At 46.1% G+C, this 21,560-nt stretch overlaps 1 protein-coding gene across 1 annotated transcript in view; it reads right to left on the bottom strand.

The window, feature by feature from the left end:
- Nucleotides 1-21,560, bottom strand: part of ANO2 (anoctamin 2) — a 342,786-nt gene that overhangs the window by 168,940 nt on the left and 152,286 nt on the right. The window contains exons 11-12 of the mRNA XM_055395798.2: nt 15,699-15,833; nt 6,645-6,805 (exon numbers count right to left, since the gene is read on the bottom strand). Of these exons, the coding sequence (XP_055251773.2) occupies nt 6,645-6,805; nt 15,699-15,833 (296 nt within the window). The remainder of the gene's footprint in view (nt 1-6,644; nt 6,806-15,698; nt 15,834-21,560) is intronic.

The following is a 21,560-nucleotide window of genomic DNA, read 5'->3' as shown; positions in this document are numbered from 1 at the left end:
ACCACGTAGCATGTGAAGAAAGGAGAAAGTTTCCTTAGAGTTCCTCCTGCTGCAGTTCCCTAGGCGCCTGGCTGTACTTCATCTCCTGCATCCACAAGCTTGCTTCTTACTTTCTTATAATCCCTTGTTATTTGAGCAAGCTTGAACAGATTTCCTAACTTGAAAAACCTGACCTAAGGTACCTGCGATATACAAAACACTGCTCCAGACATTTTGAGGAGCTTAGGTGAATCTGATGTGGATTTTGCTCTCATGTGATTTAGTCTATCAGGAGAGATTTTAAATGACTACGGTACAAAGCATAACGTGATCAGGGACTTACAAACAGCACAGATAAAGGGCTGTGGGCATGCAGAAGAGGGAATGCCAGCTGCCAGAATATCTGAGCTGAGCCTTGAAGGGTAACAGCAATTGAGCAATGCCGAGGGGCAGGGAGAAGGAGGATGCCAACAACCCCTCAAACTTGCAGTGGGTCCCTATTGTCAAGATTCTCCCCTCTGGATACAGAGAATGTGTGCATCTGGCCGATCCCGTCTGTCCCCATCCATTCCCACCATCTGTCAGCACACACCTCACGTCTGTACTGCTGCTCAGGCATCGCCTCACTGCCCTCGTCATCCCCAGCTTGTGCAAACTGTCCCTGTCCCATGCCACCCTCAAGTGCTGCCTTCATCATTTCCTGACCAGCTCAAGCACCATAACATCAGACTCCCAGGCACCCACTCCTCTGCACTCCGACAGCCCTTAGGTCTGGTGTGCTGGAAAGGGAAGGGATGTGACAGTCCCTGAGGCCACCCCTACCCTGCTACATCACCCCCAGTAACAGCCTGGGTGCCCTGCGCTGCCCGCCACGCCAGACCATCGATTGCAACTCAGGTCTGCAGCAGAGAAACAGGACTGCAAACTCTTCTTCAGCTCGTACGTGTCTCTGCTCACCTGGGGCACTGCGCAGGGCTGAGCCCAGCAAACACTGAGAGCCTGACCAAGTGTGTGGTTCCTTAAAGCTACATTGGCTTCACTTGGTGCTACACTGCGGTACACGTATCTGTATATCCCTGGTGGTCCAGGGGTTAAGACTCTGCACTTTCAGTGCAGAGGGCACAGGTTCCCTGGTCAGGGAATTAAGATCCCACAAGCTTCACAGTGTGGAGGTGGGGGGAATCTGTATCTTTGTTTCCTGGAATCTGAGACCTTTTCCTTTTGTGTATATACACCCGGACCTCTGGATCCCAGCCATGGCTTGGGGATGCTCTCCAAACTGGGGGGATGCCTCTCCTTTCCCTGTGCTGTTCCCAGTGCCCGAGGAGGGCTCTGCACACCAATTGTGGTCTCCATGAAAGAGAGAAGTTAGAACGGGAGCAGACGACGGGGTAATAGAGTCCCTGAGACCTAGAGAATGAACATGGTTGCCAGGGGGCAAGAATGAGGGAAAGGGATATTTAGGGAGTTTGGGATGGACACATACACACTGTTGTATTTTAAATAGGTAACTGACCAAAGCCTGCTACACAACACAGGGGACTCTGCTTAAGGTTATATGGCAGCCTGGAGTGGAGGAGAGTCTGGGGCAGAGTGGATCCATGTATATGTGTCGTTGAATCCCCCCACTGTTCACCTGAAACCACAACATTGTTAATCAGCTAAACCCCAATACAAAATTTTTAAAAGTCACTGAGGAGGACTCAGGGGGATACAACGGACCCTCATGACGATGGAGACAGCTCCCAGTGGATACTGCATGCCAGGCACCATGCCAACTGCCCTGCACACACATCAGGTTCACAGTTGTGAGAACATGACAGGTAGGTATGATTTCACCCACTTAAGAGAGGAGGACGGGGTGCTCCAAGGTTGAGGACCAGCCTCTGTCCAGGTTACTCAGCACCTCTGCTGAGAGGACTGTCTTCACTGACACTGGGCAAGGCTCACAGCGATGGGTACAGAGCGGGACTGAGACCCACGTTTAGGACTGCCTGACCCTGAAGCTGCTGTCCTTAACCTCCTCCCTTCACCTCTCCCTTCCCTACTTTCAAGATGGCTTCACTGTCTCCAAAGTTCCCTGGAGTTTGAAGCCAGAACCCCAGAGAGGCTGGGCCTGATGCCTCCACCAGTCATGGGTCTGGCTGACTCCTGCCCTCTGTACACACAACCTCCCGGCCCCAGTTCCGCGACCTCACACTCCTGCCCTCTGCATACCCAACCCCCAACCCCAGCTCAGCGACCCCCACTCCTGCCCTCTGTACACCCCAATCCCAACCCCAGCTCAGCGACCTCCCACTCCTCCCCCACCCTCTCTCTCTGCAGGGAACCACTTCTCCCAGCCTCCTTCCCGGCAGCCTTGGGCCCTGGCCCAGGCCCACCCAGCACAGCACCACTGATCATAATAATCATGTAATGAAAGGCATAACGATTATTTTTAATTGTAATTTGTAGGCAGTCATGCCCACAGGCTCTTGGCTGCTGTAACAAAATACACAATCACATAAAACACAGCAAGGCTGTGAGACTAACAAAACCAAACCCTAAGCCCGGAAGCGCTGACACAGCCCCACTCCATCTATCCTCCCTGCACCGCTGCTGCCACGCGAGGGGAAGAGAGAGGAGACCCGGGGGTGGGTGGGGGCATGGGGGCACCATCGCAGACTCAGGAGGGATGGAGGTGTCTGTCCCCACCGAGGAGAGAAAAGGGCCAGTTGTTGTTGGGGATTAAAAGTGGGAAGGGACAGCCCTGCCCCCATTTTAGGACCACTCAGAAATCTTGTGTCCTAAGTTCTGGTTCAAAAATATTCTCCTTATTTGCAGCAAAATGAAGTAATTGGCATAGTAAGGAATTCAGAGACTGCCTTGGTTGAGAGTTTGGTGACAGAGCAGCCTGGGTGGGTCGGTGGGGAGGTCAGTGAGAGGTGGGTAATTCAGACAATGTCCTCCTTGCCTCCACTTCCTTTTTATTATTATTTTATTTATTTTTCTTTATTGTGGCTGTGTTGGGTCTTCATTGCAACATACAGGTTCTCTAGCTGCAGCATGCGGGCTTAGCTGCCCCAAGGCTATGGGATCTTAGTTCCCCAACCAGGAATCAAACCAGCATCTCCTGCACTGCCAGGCAGATTCTTAACCACTGGACCACCAGGGAATTCCCCAGCCTCCACTTCTGAGAGGACGCAGGAGGCTCAGATCTGCAAGCCCAGAGATTCTCCATCTCTAACGGTCACAATGCGCAGCTTGGACCCCTGAAACATTTTTTTTTTCAGCTCTGCCCACAATCTCATTTTCTTTACTGAGACGTTCTCTTTATTTCTTGGTGGTTTTATTTGTTTGCAAATAAAAATATCCACCTGAGAAAAAAAAAACAGGAAGTGGGAAGGTACAGCTGAAAACCAAGTCTCCCTGTGACAGGGAATCACACAACCCAGGAAAGGCCTTAAGGGATAGCAGACCAGAGTAAGCTTTAGCTACTCAGCCACAGTCATATCTGTAAGACAGACTCATGGGAATTAGGGCTGCAGCGTAGCAAAAGGTGAAAGGGAATTTCAGGCTCCAGTCAGTTCCAGCATATTTGAGTTGATTCCAAGAGGCTGCTTTTCATTAATTTGTTATTCAGTAACTCAGTCATGTCCAACTCTTTACCACCCCATGAACTGCAGCACTCCAGGCTTCCTGGTCCTTCACCATCTCCCGGAGCTTACTCAAACTCAAGTCCATTGTGTCAGTGATGCCATTCAATCATCTCATCCTCTGTCATCCCCTTCTCCTCCTGCCTTCAGTCTTTCCCAGGATCAGGGTCTTTTCTAATGAGTTAGCTCTTTGCATCATAGGAATAAAAATCCCTAGTATTTTTATTAATACTAGGAATTAAATCTGGGGCTTTCCTGGTAGCTCAGCTGGTAAAGAATATGCCTGCAATGCAGGAGACCCCAGTTCGACTCCTGGGTCAGGAAGTTCCCCTGGAGAAGGGATAGACTACCCACTCCAGTATTCTTGCTTGGAAAATCCCCATGGACAGAGAAGCCTAGCAGGCTACAGTCCACAGGGTTGCAAAGAGTCGGACATGACTGAGTGACTAAGCATAGCACTGCACACAGGAATAAATCTACCAAATGACCCAGCAATCCCACTACTGGGCACATACTCTGAGAAAACCACAATTCTAAAAGACACAGGTACCCCAATGTTCATTGCAGCACTGTATACAAAAGCCAGGACATGGAGGCAACCTAGATGTTCATGGACAGATGAATAGATAAAGACGTCGTGGTACATTTATGCAGTGGAATATTACTCGGCCATAAAAAGGAACAGATTTGAGTCAGCTGTCATGAGGTGGAGAAACCTAGAGCCTTTTATGCAGAATTAAGGCAGTCAGAAAGAGAAAAACAAGTACCATATATTAACATATACACATCAGTTCAGTTCAGTTCAGTCGCTCAGTCATGTCCGACTCTCCGCCACCCCATGAATCACAGCACGCCAGGCCTCCCTGTCCATCACCAACTCCCGGAGTTCACCCAAACTCATGTCCACAGAGTCGGTGATGCCATCCAGCCATCTCATTCTCGGTCGTCCCCTTCTCCTCCCGCCCCCAACCTTTCCCAGCATCAGAGTCTTTTCCAGTGAGTCAACTTGTCACATGAGGTGGCCAAAGTATTACAGTTTCAGCTTTAGGATCAGTCCTTCCAATGAACACCCAGGATCGATCTCCCTCAGAATGGACTGGTTGGATCTCCTTGCAGTACAAGGGACTCTCAAGAGTCTTCTCCAACACCACAGTTCAAAAGCATCAATTCTTCGGCGATCAGCTTTCTTCACAGTCCAACTCTCACATTCATACATGACCACGGGAAAAACCATAGACTCTAGAAAAATGGTACTGATGAACCCAGTAGAGAATGGACTTGTGGACACAGTGGGGGCGGTGAGGGTGGGGCAGACTGAGAGAGCAGCACTGACCTATCACACTGCCATCGCAAGGCAGGCAGCTAGAGGGAAGCTGCTGCACAGCAGCGAGCCCAGCCCCGCGCCCTGTGATGACCGAGAGAGGCCGGGGCGGGGCTGGGGGTGGGAAGGAGCCTCAGGAGGGAAGGGATACACAGATATATAATTATGACTGATTTGCATTGTTGTACAGCAGAAACCAATACAAAATTGTAAAACAATTTTCCATCAATTAAAAAATAAAGAGAATTGTTTTAAAAAGTAACTCTCCAAAAGAGAAAAAAACCAAGATGCTGCTTTTGGACAAGAGGCACAGAGCTGCCTGAGACTGTGCAGGCCACAAGCTCCAACTTCCCTCTGTCCCCCTGACCCTTCCTATGAGCAATTCCGGAGCTACACGGCCACAGGTGCCGTGTCCTCTGACTCCCTGCCTCTGTTTTGTGGGTCCTGGGCAGTGGCCGTTCTTACTGGGAGAACAGAGGCTCCCCTGGATACCTTCCCTGGTGGCCAGGTCACATGGGAATCTTTCCAGTCCAGTTCCATCTCCACCCACGTAGGGAGACGGAGGTCACCGGGTCTGGGTCTAACAGCAGTTCTAGAACAGACCTCCCTCTCCTGCACACAGTCCCAGGATGTGTGACTCACCGCCCTATCCTGGCAGGTCCTCCAAGCCCCCTGGAGTTAGCAGTAAACCTAACCGCTTCAGCTGCCGGTCTGTGACCCGAAAGATGAGGGCCCACTCTGTAAGGATGAGATGACTGCAGATGGCTGCTCCCAACGGGCTGACACAGGGCCCCCTGGCCCCTTTCATGATACCCGGGGGTATGTCTTCTTGGAAATACTCAGTGACCACAGGGGTGGATATTCCAGTTTTTAAGAACAGAAGGGTGTATGTGTGTATCTGTGTGTCTGTGTTTATGATCAGATGGCTGTGGCCCAGAGAAAGTTTACTACCCCAAGACTCTGGGTGGGGGGTGGGGAGGAGGAGGAAATTGAAGGAACTATTTGTTCCTTCCTTCACAAATCCCTTTGGTGGAAAGATGGAAAACATCTCTCTGGCATTAAGTGAAATCTCTGCAGTCTACACTTGCAGTGTCCTGGAAATTGCAACTGAACACAGAGATAGGAGATGAGTCTAGGCCCTCCTTTGCCCCCAGCTAACCCTGTGACCGTGGCAGTTACCCCCTGACTCCAAGTGTACATGTATATGTGTGTGTGTGTGTGTGTAAAATAAAGCCACGGAGGATATTCTTAGTTCTAGTCCCATGTATGAGTAAAGGAGAGAAATCTATTGTCCCTAAAATGCTTCTGAAAATATAAGGACTAGGGGCTTCCACAGTGGCTCAGTAATAAAAAAATCTGCCTGCCAATGCAGGGGACATGGGTTCAATTCCCGGTCTGAGAAGATCCAACGTGCCACAGAGCAACTAGGTCCGTGCATCACAGCTACTAAGCCTGTGGTCTAGAGCCCAGCAGATGCAAGCCCACGAGACTGCGAGCTCGTGCTCCACAAGAGAGTAGCCCCCGCTCACCACAGCTAGAGAAAAGCCCGTGCAGCCACAAAGACCCAGAACAACCAAACAAACAAATAAAAATTTTACTAAAGATATAAGGATTAAATACTAAGGCGGTAAACCAAAGAATATTGGCTTTGGTCCTTGCACCCATCTAAAGGTGCCCTGCACAGAAGCAGCCTCGTGCAGATGACCTACCCCACAGAGCCATGAAGATGGAGAAGAAGACAGTGGCAGGGTTGTCAAACAGGTGGCTGGCCCTCGCTGTCCCACAGGCTGAGCTGAGGTTCCAGTAGTCACAGGACTTGTCGCACAGGGGACACATGGTGAAGGCGTTCTGCTGGTCACACATCTCTTTGCTGCAGAAGACAGAGGCTGTTGGGTCATGGGGGTTCCATGCAGGACCCTCCCCAAGTCCATCACCCCCAAAACACCTCCCACTTGGACATTCCTGGCTGCTTCAGTAATTCCATCAACAAGAAATATGAGAGCTGGGCTTGGATTCTTCCCCTCGGGAGTATTGTTTCTAGTATCTTGTCTTTAAAAACGGGTGGGCAGATGAACAGATAAAGAAGATGTGGTACATACATACAATGGAATATTACTTGGCCATGAAAAGGAATAAAATTGGGTCATTTGCAGCAATGTGGATGGACCTAGAGTCCATCATACAGAGCAAAGTAAGTCAGAAAGAAAAAACAAATGCCGTATATTAACGCATATATATAGAATCTAGAAAAATGATACAGATGAACCTATTTTCAGGGAAAGAATGGAGACACAGACTTAGAGAACAGACTTGTGGACCCAGGAGGGGAAGGAGAGGGTGGGACGAACCAACAGAGAGCACTGGCATGCAGACACTACCATGCATAAAGCAGATAACCAGTGGGAAGCTGCTGTATAGCAGAGGGAGCTCAGTCCAGTGCTCTGTGCTGACCTGGAGGGGTGGGATACGGAGTAGGGGGTGGAAGGGAGAAGCTCAAGAGGGAGGGGATATATGTCTACAAATGGCTGACTCACACTGTTGTACAGCAGAAACTAACACAACATCGTAAAGCAATTATACTCCAGTGAAAAAAAATAAAATAGATGGGCTACCTCCGGAGGTATGGAAGCCATCACTAGACGTGACCAGACAGAAAGTGAGAGACCATGCATCGGTTATGCTGTGCGTTAGATGGTGCCGCATAAAAAAGTGAAAGTGTTCATTGCTCAGTCGTGTCCGGCTCTTTGCGACCCCACGGACTGTAGCCCACCAGGCTCCTCTGTCCATGGGGTTCTCCAGACAAGAATACTAGAGTAGGTAGCCGTTCCCTTCTCCAGGGGATCTTCCCAATCCAGGAAATGAACCCAGGTCTCCCACATTGCAGGTGGATTCTTTACCGTCTGAGCCACCAGGGAAGCCCAGTGCTGTATAAAGTCCCATCCAAAAGTGCTGAGTCTATGGGGCTGATGGGGAGCATCAACAATCGTGAGTAAGTCACCCATCAGAGGTCAGAGTCTAATGTCCTCATTCAAGCACAAGTCATCTCATTAGTGTATTAGGATGGTCACACGGAGGAATAAACGTGAGCATACCATTAGAGCAGCACAAGGTCTTCCTCCTGGAAGAAGAATCCATGCAAAGACAAATGGAGTCAGGAGGGAGAAAGCCCAACTTCTAAGTGAATCAGCCACATGACTGTTTGGAGAAGACAGATTAGTAACCTCAACTTAATAAGAATTATCCTAACCACAAAATGGGATGTGAGAGGCTGGAAGAATAAGGTGTGTATTAGTTGCTCAGCTGTGTCCAACTCTGCGATCTCATGAACCGCAGCCCTCCAGGTTCCTCTGGAATGGAACCTTGGCAAGAATTCTCCATGGAATTCTCCAGGCAAGAATACTGGAGTAGACTGCCATTCCCTTCTCCAGATCATCTTCCCAACCTAGGGATCGAATCCAGGTCTCCTGCATTGCAAGCAGAATTTTTACCGTCTGAGCCACCAGGGAAGTCCAGGGAAGCCACCAGGGAAGAATAAGGTAAATTCTCCCAAAGTCTAGATTCCAAGAATCCAAGAGAACAAAGCTTGAGTCAAATAAACATCACCTCTATTCTCACCTATTTTCAGTATATTTCTCTTTACCGGACTTATGCACGTATTTGAAATTCCATTCACTTGTTAGATGGATCAGCTGGACCCAATAACTTCAGGCTCATCGGATGCTTGCAAATAAGAACCAAGGATTTCTCAGCCCCAGCTGGTTTCCCCAATAACCCTCCACACTGCAGGCTGGTAGGAAAATGAATGAACTCATCACTCTGGTGTGTGATATTTCCCCTCGGGGATGAGTAGATGGCTAAGCTCATCACTTGGGGGAAAAGGGTGGAGAACTAGAGATTTCACAAAAATGAAGCACTGGCTGTCCTCACAGAGCAGCTGGAGGAGACCCCATGATGGGGAGGCAGGGATCACAGGCTGAAACCATAGCTGGGTTTTCTCCGCAAAGAGGCAGCAGAGGGTGCTACTGAGCACGGTACAGCCAGCTGAGGGAGCTGGTACCCAGGTGCCTGAGCCAAGGGATTAGATTAAACCCAGAAGCCGGCTGGATGCCTGAGTCTAGCTCCCATCGCTAGGCATTCAAAAGGTTTCACTGAGGGCTGTCGGTGTGTGTCAAGTCCCAACTCTCAGGCTTGTTTTTAATGAGCCTAGGCAGGGAAGTCCTTCTGTGTGAGAGAATGGAAACTCCGGGTCTCAGGATAAATCCCAGCTCCTCCACGGACTTGTTGCTGAGCACTCCACTGGCAAGTGTCAAGATCGGTGACTCACTCACATTGACAGTATTAAATAGTAATTTCTTAATAGTAAGTTCAGCCACACTGACTTCACCTGGGCATGTATTTATTGGTAACTGGAGAGCAGGACTGAAGTCTTCTGGGCCAGACACGTGGTGGCTGCCTGGTAGAGGAGCTGGTGCTTTTAGGAGCAGAGTACCGATTAGAAAACAGATTCACACGGAAAACTTGTCAGTTTGCACAAAGTCCAGCAAACAGCTTTGCTTCTAAGCCGTATCTGTTCTGTCACTAAGTCAAGCCCGACTCTTTGCGACCCCATGGACTGCAGCATGTCAGGCTTCCCTATACTTCACTACCTTCCAGAATTTGTTCAAATTCATCACCAATCAACCACCTCACCCTCTGTTGCCCCCTTCTCCCCCTGCTTTCACTTTTTCCCAGCATCAAGGTCTTTTCCAATGAGTTGGTTCTTCAAATTAGGTGGTCAAAGTAGTGGAGCTTCAGCTTCAGCATCAGTCCTTCCAATGAAAATTCAGGGTTAATTTCCTTTAGGATTGACTGGTTTGATCTTGCTGTCCAAGGGACTCTCAAGAGTCTTCTCCATCACCACAGTTCAAAAACATCAATTCTTGGGTGCTCAGAATGGTCCTTTATGGTCCAACTCACATCCATATACAACTACCGGAAAAACCATGGCCGTGGCGGTTTTGTCCCTAAATCGTGTCTGACTCTTGTGACCCTATGGACTGTAGCCTGCTAGGCTCCTCTGTCCTTTGGATTCTCCAGGCAGCAATACTGGAGAGAATTGCCATTTCCTTCTCCAGGGGATCTTCCTGACCCAGGAATTGAACCTGAGTCTCCTGCATTGCAGGCAGATGCTTTATGGACTGAGCTAGGAGGGAAGCCCTCAGGAAAAACCATAGCTGCTACTTTACAGACCTTTGTCAGCAAAGTGATATCTCTGCTTTTTAATACACTGTCTAGGTTTGTCATGGTTTTTCTTCCAAGGAGCAACAGTCTTTTATTTTCATGACTATAGTCACTATCCGCAGTGATTTTGGAGCCCAAGAAAATAAAATCTGCCACTGCTTCTCAAATCTTTGTCATGGAGGAGATTTTTTACATATATACAGGGAGACGGATAATCCTAGAAAACCTAATCTCAATCAAAACTAGCCCATGCTAAAAGGTCAGGGAAAAAAAATATTAGCACCACCTTGGTACAGAATACTTTGAAATGTGAATGCTGTGTACATAAATGGTTTTAAAATTAGAATACAGTCAACTGACAATCATTTGTACAAAATGGCAGCCATGCTAGCATGGATAGTCCCACATCGTTTAGGTTTGAAGTCAGAATGCTCTGTATGTATTGGGTTGGGGATTTTTTGTTGCATCTGTGGAGTTTTTTGATGCAAGCAGTTGGAAGAGGATTCTGGAGAAATTCTGCCTTAGGATGATATTAAAGGACTTTGTAGTCTCTGAGACAAGCTGAAAGAGGGGGAGACGCCCAGAGAACTGAAGTCAGTCTGGGTCATTCACTAAAGTCAGGTCTGGGTCATTCACTAAAGTCAGGCCTGGGTCACTCACTAGCTGCATCATCCACAGATTCCTAGTTAGAAGCCACAGTGGCTATAAATCCAATGACGTGTTTCTTCAACCTATCATGCTCTCTCGAACACAGAAGAAGGTTGATGAATGGCTTGACCATCAGGTGAACCAAGACCCCGGAGTGGGTGGTGTTCTCAATGAGTGACCCACTGCTCACCAGTCAAGTGACATGCAGGGCTCTACTAGCCACAAAGGGAGGCAATTATTCAAGAAATTCAGACAGAACATCTGCTATTAAGATCTCAGCTCTAAAGTAACCAGTTTTTTTAAAAATATGGTTTAGATTAATCACCTTTAAAAAAAAATGCTCCAGTCTTTCCTATGCATGTAAGCAAATGGAGAATAAATGGAACCAACCCCTTGCTAAGCAGACAAAGGTTCTGTAGACGTATCGCGCACATATGGAAATGCTATTAAGTGAGGCAGGTGACTCACATATCAAAGTTATTGGCGATAAAAGGTACCATTTAAAGTTCCACACAATGTAACTTCTCTGGTTTTGATGCTGGACTGTGGCTTCATAAGACATAATCATTGGGGGAAACTGCATGAAGGGTACATTGGGCCCCTCTGCACTATCTTTACTGCTTCCAGTGAATCTATATGGTTTTCAGAATAAAACATTTTTTAAAAAGTGATACACAGATACTAAATTCCAGGCCTCATGCCCGAAGCAGAGACCTTTAAAATAATCCCAGGAAAGGTGAAAGGTTTTAAACGCTTATGAGTGGCTGGGAGGACAGGGAAGCCTGGCGTCCTGCAGTTCATGGGTCCGCAAAGAGTCGGACGTGACTTGGCAACTCAACAACAACAAAACAACAGGAGCGGCTGATAGACACAAACCCTCGAAGGGTATGAATTTGTCTGGATTCTGTATTGGGATTTAGAGGCTGTTCCTTGATTGACAAGGATTGGTATGGACGGTTCGTGAGTGTTCATCAGGCATAGAGCTTGGACTTTTGATAGATATACAATTATGACTGAGGAGCAATTCTCAAAAGCTACTTCATAATATGCTTGACTTTTTCTGTACACCTTCCTGATTGGCCACACTTTATTCTGAGTCTGAAAAACAGAATCAAAATTTCAAATTTTACAGCAGCCAATTTTACACACTTTCATTTTGGAAAGTTTAAAAAGTTCAAAAAATTTTACAACAGACTCCACTATGCAAACATAGACATACACTCTATCTATAAACACACTTATGTCACTAAATTAAACGTCATGGAACAATTCTGATGCTTCCTTCTCGTGATGAATACTAAAATTACGTTTCATTCTACTCTATCTTATCTTATTCTTTGTCGTTCAGTCACTCAGTCATAGCCGTCGACTCTTTGTGACTCCACGGACTGTATCACACCAGGCTTCACTGTCTCTCACTAACTCCTGGAGCTTGCTCAAACTCATGTCCACTGGGTCAGTGATGCCATCCAACCATCTCATCCTCTGTCGTCCCCTTCTCCTCCTGCCTTCAATCTTTCCCAGCATCAGGGTCTTTCCCAGTGAATCAGCTCTTCCCATCAGGTGGCCAAAGTACTGGAGCTTCAGCATCAGCCCTTCCAGTGAATATTCAGGGTTGATCTCCTTTAGTCTTATTCTACTGCATTTTTTAAAATATTTATTTATTTACTTGGCTGCACCAGGTCACAGTTGTGGCACGCAGGATCTTTTAGTTGCCATACGTGAACTCTTACTTGCAACATGTAGGATCTAGTTCCCAAACCAGGGATCAAACCCAGGCCCCCTGTATTGGGAGATTAGAGTCTTAGCCACTGGATCACCAAGGAAGACCCTATTCTAGTTCATTTAAAAGATAACCATTAAATGGATTCTATAATCCACTAATGGACTGCTTTCCATAGTTTATAGAACATCACACACTCGACAGGCATTGTGATGTATCTGCAATGATGATGATCTCATTGCACAAGCATGTACACCTGCACATATACAAGAGCCCAGACGTGTGCGTAGGTACACGCCTTCATAGCATGTGTAGACCACGGTCCCTTCCAGCTGCCCTGGCCACTGTCACAGGGGCCCCATGTGGGGAACCAGGGCACAAGTCCCCAGTCCTGATATCAACCAGCACATGGACTCTCTACCAGCCGCACTGTTGGTCCTCCATGCATGGATGAGTCCTCCAGTTCGGATCAACCTGAGACCCCAATCCCCAGCAATCATAATGGGGCAATGGAGCTGGGTTCTCTGAGAAGGCACAGGAGGAGACAGCTAGAGCTCCTGGGCTGCCAAGGAGGGTCAGAGCCCTGGGGAAGATGCCACAGATTACTGGGGAAAGCAAAGGCTTTGGAGCAGGAGGCATGTGCCTGTGTGCTCAGTTGCTTAATTATGTCTGACTCTTTTCAACCCCATGAACCACAGCCCACCAGGCTCCTCTGTCCATGGGATTTCTCAGGCAAGAATATTGGAGTGTGTACCATTTCCTACTCCAGGGGATCTTCCCAATCCAGAGATTGAAATTGCATTTCAGAAATTGCATTTCCTGAGTCTCCTGCATTGGCAGGCAGGTTCTTTACCACTGAGTCACCTGGAAAGCCAGGAGGCAGCAGAGGTCAAATCTCAACCACGGTGGACTTCCCTGGCAGTTCAGTGGTTGAGACTCCATGCTTCCACTACAGGGGCTGTGGGTTCGATCCCTGGTCAAGGAACTAAGATTCCACATGCCGAGGGGCATGGGTAAAAAATAAATGAATAAAACATCAATGGGATTTCACTGATCTGGGTTAGAACCAGGGGCTAATTTTTTAAAAAATCCCAATCCTAACAAATATTACTTGCTGAAGTTGGACAAGTTAGGTGACCCTGCCTCTCCATGGAGACCATGTCTCCATTTCTCTGAGGTGAGAATAAGAACACCTATTGCTGACAATATCGATCACTTCAGGATCGAAGACATGGCACATAAAAACCATCCAGCACTGGTACAACTCACACTAGGAATGCAGTGTGTATTCCTTCTTCCTCTGGACTTCCCAAGTGGCGCAGTGGTGAAGAATCTGCCTGCCAATGCAGGAGATATGGGTTTCATCCCCAGGTCAGAAAGACTCCCTGGAGAAGGAAATGGCAACCCACTCCAGTATTCTTGCCTGGAGAATTCCATGGACAGAGGAGTCTGGCGGGCTACAGTCCATGGGGTGGCAAAGAGGCAGATACGACTGAGCACGTGCGTGCACACACACACACACACACACACACACACACACACCTTCTTCCGTTATGCTGTGGATGGCAGAGCCCTGAAAACACAGCTCAAGGGTCCCAGAATTCCAGTCAAGAATCCTGGATGGATGATGACAGGGTTCTATACACAAAAAATATTCAAATCCTTGTGCTTATACCAAGGTATTTAGCTTTATTCGAACTACATACATGTCTTCCCCAGTTTCGCTAATTCGCAAGAGCTTTTCTACAGAGTGACGCAGAGGCCAGAGCCACCTGGTTCTTATCACTTATCATGCTATCCACAAACAGCCCAGCTCTCCCTGTTTCTTCAAGAGGGTCCTGACTTCCCCATCACCACCCCGCACTGCAGTGGACACCTGCAGGCTGCCCAGTGCCCCCATCCCCCAGGGTACCAAAGGAGAATCCCCGTGGCACAGTGTCAGCCTGCCCTTCCACCCCAGGCACGATCGGCTGGTCAACAGCTTCCACTTAAGCCAAAAAGAGTCAACAGGACTTTTCCACTTGGGATCAATCACATATAAAGCTCTTAATGTGACATCCCGGGAGCTATTAGCAGCAACATTCACATCCTATGGAGAAACTCTGTAGTGAAACAAGAAATACTTGAAAGAATCAGAGACAGCCAGTAAATTGAAGGAATCCCTATTTCCACGCTCCTTTGGGCGAGCCACGTGCCAGCCACTGGATCCACCGAGGCCTCCCCACCAAACCCTGAGGATAAATTCCCTTTTTTGCTTCTGCTAGTTCCCATGCATTTCCATCACTTGCAACTGCAAGAGTGTTAAAATACACAAATGACGCTTCAGTTTGCCAGGACAGTTCTGGAGGTGCCAAGAGCTTTAAATTCTAAACATTGGCTAAGTGTCTCTTCTGTCCCCTGTACTCTATTTCTGCCTATGTTGGTTCATTCAAGAACTGTTTATGAATACTTCGCTGGGTGCCGACACTGTCTCCTTTAATCCTCAGGATACCACCACGAGGCAGGTGTTAGTACTGCCGTTTCACAGCCGAGGAAATGGAAAGTCAGGGAGCAAGGTACCCCGTTTCAAGCTAATATGTACAACAGTCCGCCCTAAAGAATGTTCTTCTGTTGAGTGTCTGTTTTTTTGGTAGGATCTCTCTTCCTCATCAGGACCAGCCTTTGTTTCATCTCTTGGCTCTCCAAGAGCCCCCTGTCCCCTCCTGCAGTCTCTGACTCCCAGAGCCAGGGCTGAGGTCTTTTCAGCTCTTAGCATTTTATTCTAGCAGTATCTGACCACATAGACGCCATCTCTACCCGACACCACTCAACACTTGCTGCCTTGGTATGTCTGGGAAATGAGAGGAAAATGCCACAAAATCGAGGGGAAAAAAGTTTGTCCCAGGCATGGTTTCTTTTCTCACCAGTTATCTTCCACCTGCCCAATCAGACCCTGGCCCTGGAGAAGAGTTTGACCAGGAAAGGAAGTGGCCACACTCAGCGTGGCTCTGCGCCGTTCTCAGAACGTGATGCTCCCCGCTCTCTCAGGAGAGAAGGAAGGGAAGTGGGAAGGAGGACACAGGGTGGGACTCTGGAAGGAAACATGTGAAATGTACGATGTCCTTGCAACTGGGATGACACTTTGAACAACTGACACATGGGAACTGAGCCCTTGCCTTTAAAATCAGCTCACCTGGGAATATCTTCTTCGATGGTTGCACATCCATAAAGAAACACGATGATCCCAATGACAGACGACGGGATGAGGAAGGATGTATATAATCCCAGCCAGGCAAAATACAGGCCGATCTTCTCTCCAAAATACTTTCTGGAAAAAGAAGAAAATGAAACGTACATTAAGAAGATCATAGACTTTCCTTCTCTCTGTTTGCTCTAAACCTGATGACGGGTGGGCACAAATGGAACGAGATGGAAGTTATCTGGGAAAGGCAGGGGGGACCTCAGCACAAGGAATCAACAATTGGTGTTTTCTGAAATGAATCAGATTCCATTAGAATCACATACGCACACCTGTTTATGGAAAGAAGTTGCAAGAAGGAATCCAGCCCTAACGGCAAACTGAGAATATGTCATGTATTTTGGCATCTGTACCAGACACACATGAATAACATATCAGCGTTTCATGAGTGCCATAGCACTCAGCCCACAGAAAAACACACCTTTTTTAAACTGCATATTTAGATAAAACACACAAATTCGGGGGCATACATCCCGATGTATGGGCTTTCCTGGTGGTTCAAACAGTAAAGAATCTGCCTGCAATGCAGGAGACCTGGGTTCGATCCCTAGGTTGGGAAGATCCTCTGGAGAAGGGCATTGCAACCCACTCCAGTAATGCCTGGAGAATTCCAGGGACAGAGGAGCCTAGCGGCTTTCAGTCCATGAGGTCACAAAGAGTCAAACATGACTGAGTGACTAACACACACAGACACACAAACACACGCACACCGATGTATACAAACCAATATAAATACAGTCATAGAAAAATAACTTGAAGAAATTAGATAAAATATGGGTCACGGTTTCTTTGGCTGATGGGACTATGGGTGGTTTTTATTGTTTTTTTTTTTTTGTCTTCCTGCATTTTTAAACTATTTTTTTATTAATTCCTTTTTATAAAAAGTGGTTTCTTTTTTAAAGAAAAGGTACCATTCATATCTTTTTGTTCCCCAGATCACACGGTGGCTGTAAATGACCACATTCAGTCTCTAAAAAGGGGTTTTCCCTTAGATGAGTATTGATTATGGATGCTTGATGAGAAAAACACAATCCACAGAGGAGAAGTATATTTTATTTCTCAGCAGCCTCTGACATAAAACACAAGAGGGAAATAGGCGCTCAGCTCACCTTTTGATCTATGGACTAGAGAGTAAGGAGAACAAATAAAACTTATTTATTGGCCACCCAGAACACGGCTTCCACTTGGGATGCAGACACTGCCAGGAAATGTAGGCTTCATCGTAACAGGAAAAGAAAGCTAGAGAACCTGTGAATCAAAGCTTTCCATGAGCCCATCAGAGAGTAGAGGTTGCAAGGTAACCAGATGAGCCGCCCTTTTTTAAAAGGACAAGCTCCTCCAAGGAAAACTGGACTCACAACCATTTTGTTGAGCATGAGACAGAAAGGCAGTCACCATAAAGTGAGTAAGAAGAAACAGCTAAAAATTTTTAAGACGCTGGAAGCTGAGCAGAGGTCAGCATGACAGATTGAATAACTGGGCCCTCCATATACAAGAGGAAGTTGTACTCATTCACAAGATCCTATGGAAAGATCACCACCTGGTTTCTCATGAGAATGGCTGTAGGCAACATACGAGCCAGAGAGAGCCCTTAGATGTACAGAGGCAAGAAAGCCCACCCATCTCCCTGAACCATCGTTCTTTTAAACCAAAAGCCTCAAGCAGAGGGTAACAAAAATTAGCAGTCTGATGCTGGGGAGGGGCAGGAGAGAGACCCCACGGGGTAAAGGGCTGAAAGGGAACCATAAGGACCAATTTCCAGTGCCCTACAATGGATGTGAGAGTTGGACCATAAAGAAGGCTGAGCGCCGAAGAACTGATGCTTTCAAACTAGGATGCCGGAGAAGACTCTTGAGAGTCCCTTGGACAGCAAGGATATCCAACCAGCCAATCCTAAGGGAAATCAACCCTAAATATTTCATTGGAAGGGCTGATGCTGAAGTTGAAGCTCCAATATTCTGGTCACCTGATGTGAAGAGCCAACTCATTGAAAAAGACCTGCCACGTGCTGAGAAAGATTAAGGGCAAGAGGAGAAGGGGGTGACAGAGGATGAGATGGTTAGATAGCATCACTGACTCAATGGACATGAGTTGGAGCAAACTCAAGGAGATAGTGAAGGACAGGGGAGCCTGGCGTGCTGCAGTTCATGAGGTCGCAGAGACCCGGACACGGCTTGGTGACTGAACACCGACAACAACCCCCGGGAAGCACACAGTCACAGCATCCCACCACTGACGGAATCTGAAGTCCGTGGTGCACTGAGTGGCTCCAGCAGCAATGACATCCAAAGCCACCTCCACCCCTGACTGCACTGACCCCACTCCCCCACTAAAGGCCCGACAGAGAGGCGTAAGCCCATTTCTGGGCATAAATACCGTTTACTTCAGTCTCCACTATCCTTTCAAACACAGTGTCCAGAATTGAGAAAAAAAAGTCTCGGGCGGGACTTCCCTGGTGGTTCCGCCATTAAGACTCCACACTCCCAATGCGGAGGGCTTGGGTTCAATCCCTGGTCAGGGAACTAGAACACACACGCTGCAACTAAGAGTTGGAGCCACCAAATAAATACAAATAGGTGAATGTTTCTTTAAAAAAAAAGCTTGAGAAACATAAAAAAATATACTGTTAAGAAATGAGGAAGTCAATAAAACCAAAGGTGATCTAGATGCCATAATTATCATACACGGACTTTCTCTCTCTCTCTCTTTTTATTTTTTTTGATGTGAACCATTTTTAAAGTTTTATTGAATTTGTGACAATATTGCTTCTGTTGTATGTTTTGATTTTTTGGCCATGAGGCCTGTGGGATCTTAAGTCCCCAACCAGGGATTGAACCCACACCCCTTGCAATGAAAGGTGAAATCTTAACCACTGGACCACCAGGGATGTCCCATACAGGGACTTTAATTATAATAATACGTTAAGAAAGAGTCTAATACAAAAGAGAAAATTGGGAATTGCCACAGAGAGACAGAAACACAAGAGTGTAACATGGAAATACTAGAGCAAAAATATTTTATCAGATATGAAAAATGCCTTCATTAGAGTGTCTTAGCAGGTGAGTGAATGCAGCTGAGGACAGACTCAATAAACTTGCATGTAAGTCAGTGAACACTAACCAAAATCAGGTACAGAGAACAAAGAAGAAAACAGAATCTATCCATCAAGGGCTACAGGCAGTATCAAAGAAGGTATCACATGTAACTCAAGCCCCAGAGGAGTAAGAGAAACAGGATAGAAGGAATATCTGCATGGATTATGATTAAGAATTTTCCAAAATTATTCAAAATTAACAAAACAGATCTAAGAACTCCAAGGAACCCCAAGCAAACAGGTCAAAAAACAAAAATAAAACCTCACACACTTAGATACATCATAATCAAACTTCTGAAAAGCAAAGATAGGAAGAAAGAAACTTTTAAGTTGGAGTGGTAGTACATGCATGCTAAGTTGCTTCAGTCATCTCCAACTCTTTGCGACCCTATGGACTATAGCCCGCCAGGCTCCTCTGTCCATGGAGATTCTCCAGGCTAGAATACTGGAGTGGGTTGCCATGCCCTCATCCATGGAGTCTTCCTGACCCAGCGACTGAACCCATGTATCCTATGGCTCCTGCACTGCACGCAGATTCTTTACTGCTGAGCCACCAGGGAAGAATACTGGAGTGGTAGGGGTGGGAGGAATGAGGAAAAGAGGGTATTAGGTATAAAGGCACAAAGGTGAGATTTACAGACAATTTCTTGGCAGAAACTATGCAAGCCATAAGAGAGTGACAACTTTAAAGTAGAGAATGAAAAAAAAAGTCAATCCAGAATACTATAGAGAAAGAAAGTGGCTTTCAAAAATGAGACAAGATAAAAACTAGTTCAGCAAGCAAAAGCTGAGGGAATTCACTGCCAACAGATCTGCAGAACCAGAAATGTGAAAGGAAGTTCTTTAGTTAAAAATCTAGACACACAGACCTTTCATGTGAAAGTACCAGAAATAGTAAAAAATAATGGCAAATATAAAGACATTTTTCTTATTTTTTATCTTTTTAAAAGGTAATTCACTGTCTAAAGTATCGTTCTCAATGGGGGCAAAACTGTCTCCAAGGGGACAAAATTGGTTCTTTGGAAGCCAAAAACTGTCTTAGTTATTACAGTTCTTTTTAAGGCCTCCAGAAGGCCAAAGAACATAAACTGATGTATAGTACATCTGTAGTATTTCAACCGTGAAGAGGAAATTCAGGGAAAAAAATAATGTCTACAAAGTGCCTTAGGAAAGAAGCAATGGGGGGAAAGTTTGAGAAGCACTGGCATAGAACAAACCCAGTTACAACATACTGTGGTGTTCACAGTCGACATTACAGTGAAATGCATGCAACAGTAGCAGAACATGGGAAGGAGGGGCTTGAGGGAGGAAACTGAGGCGAGCTGGTGTAAGGTCCTTACGCTCTATGTGAAGTAGTGTAGTACTATTTGAAAGGAAAGCGTGATACGTTAATGATCTATTTTGCAAACCCTAGAGCAACCACTAAGTTTTTTAAATGGCCGACACTGGAGATAAAATGGAGTCATAAGATTTCAGAAGAGGGCCTGAGAAGAGCATACCCGGGAACAAAGAGCAGACAGAACAAGCAGAAGCAAACAGTGACATGGCAGGTTTAAAACACAGACACACAAACGACGACATTAAACACAAACGGGTAAGAAACCCACATGAAATACAAGGGCACTTACAGAACGAAAGGGAAGGGATGGAAAAAGACACACCATGCCAATACTAACGAAAAGAAGGCTGAGGCGTGAAAGGGATGATCAAATAATCATAAAGTGATCGATTCATTAAGAAGACCAAATAATCCTAAATATTGATACATACAGTAAAACACTATGTCAAATGTGTACATCAAAATACATGCAATGAAAACTGAGAGAACTAAGGATTTCCTTGGTGGTTCAGTGGTTAAGACTTCACCTTTCAAGGCAGGGGCTGCAGATTCCATCTTTGGTCAGGGAGCTAAGATTCCTTGTGGCTCTCAGCCAAAAAAACCAAACCAAAAAACAGAAGCAATATTGTAACAAATTCCAGAATGACTTGAAAAATGGTCCATAACAACAAAAACTGAAGAAAAAAAAACTGATAGAATTGAACTAGAAGGATAAATACATATATCCTCCTATATAAATAAGGGACTTCAACACTTCTCTTTAGTAGTTGACAGAGCAAGTACAAAACAAGCAATAAGGATGCAACAGTCACTTCAAACCAACTTGACCGAATTGATATCTATATAACACACCATCAAACAGCAACAGAAAACACACTGTTCATAATACATCGTCACCAAGATAGACCATACTTTGAATCATGAAGCAAATCTAACAAATTTTTAAAAAATGAAATAGTACAAATGTTTTACCATGACCACAACTAAATTAAACAGCAGAAAGATGTCTGGAAAAATCCCCAAATATTTGGAAATTAAACAATATCTTTCTACGTAACCCAGGGGTCAAAGAAGAAATCACAAAGGAAATGAGAAAATATTTTTGACTGAGTGAAAATAAAAACACACATATCAAAATTTGTGGGATGCCATTACATTTAGAATGCCAGTAATACTTAGCAATTTATAGCATTGAATATTTGGCATTATAATAAAATAAGGAAGTTCTTTTTAAGTTCATCCAGAATTGCTTTTATTGAAGTATAGTTGATTTACAATTTTGTTTTAATTTCAGGTGTACAGCAAAGTGATTCAAATGTGTGTGTGTGTGTGTGCGCGCGCGTGTGCGTGTGTGAGTGTGTGT

This window comes from Moschus berezovskii, chromosome 6 (assembly GCF_049115385.1).
Source record: "Moschus berezovskii isolate FMDL1 chromosome 6, NW_MosBer_1.0, whole genome shotgun sequence".
NCBI classification, from domain to species: domain Eukaryota; kingdom Metazoa; phylum Chordata; class Mammalia; order Artiodactyla; family Moschidae; genus Moschus; species Moschus berezovskii.
This window is presented reverse-complemented; position numbering and strand designations above follow the sequence as displayed.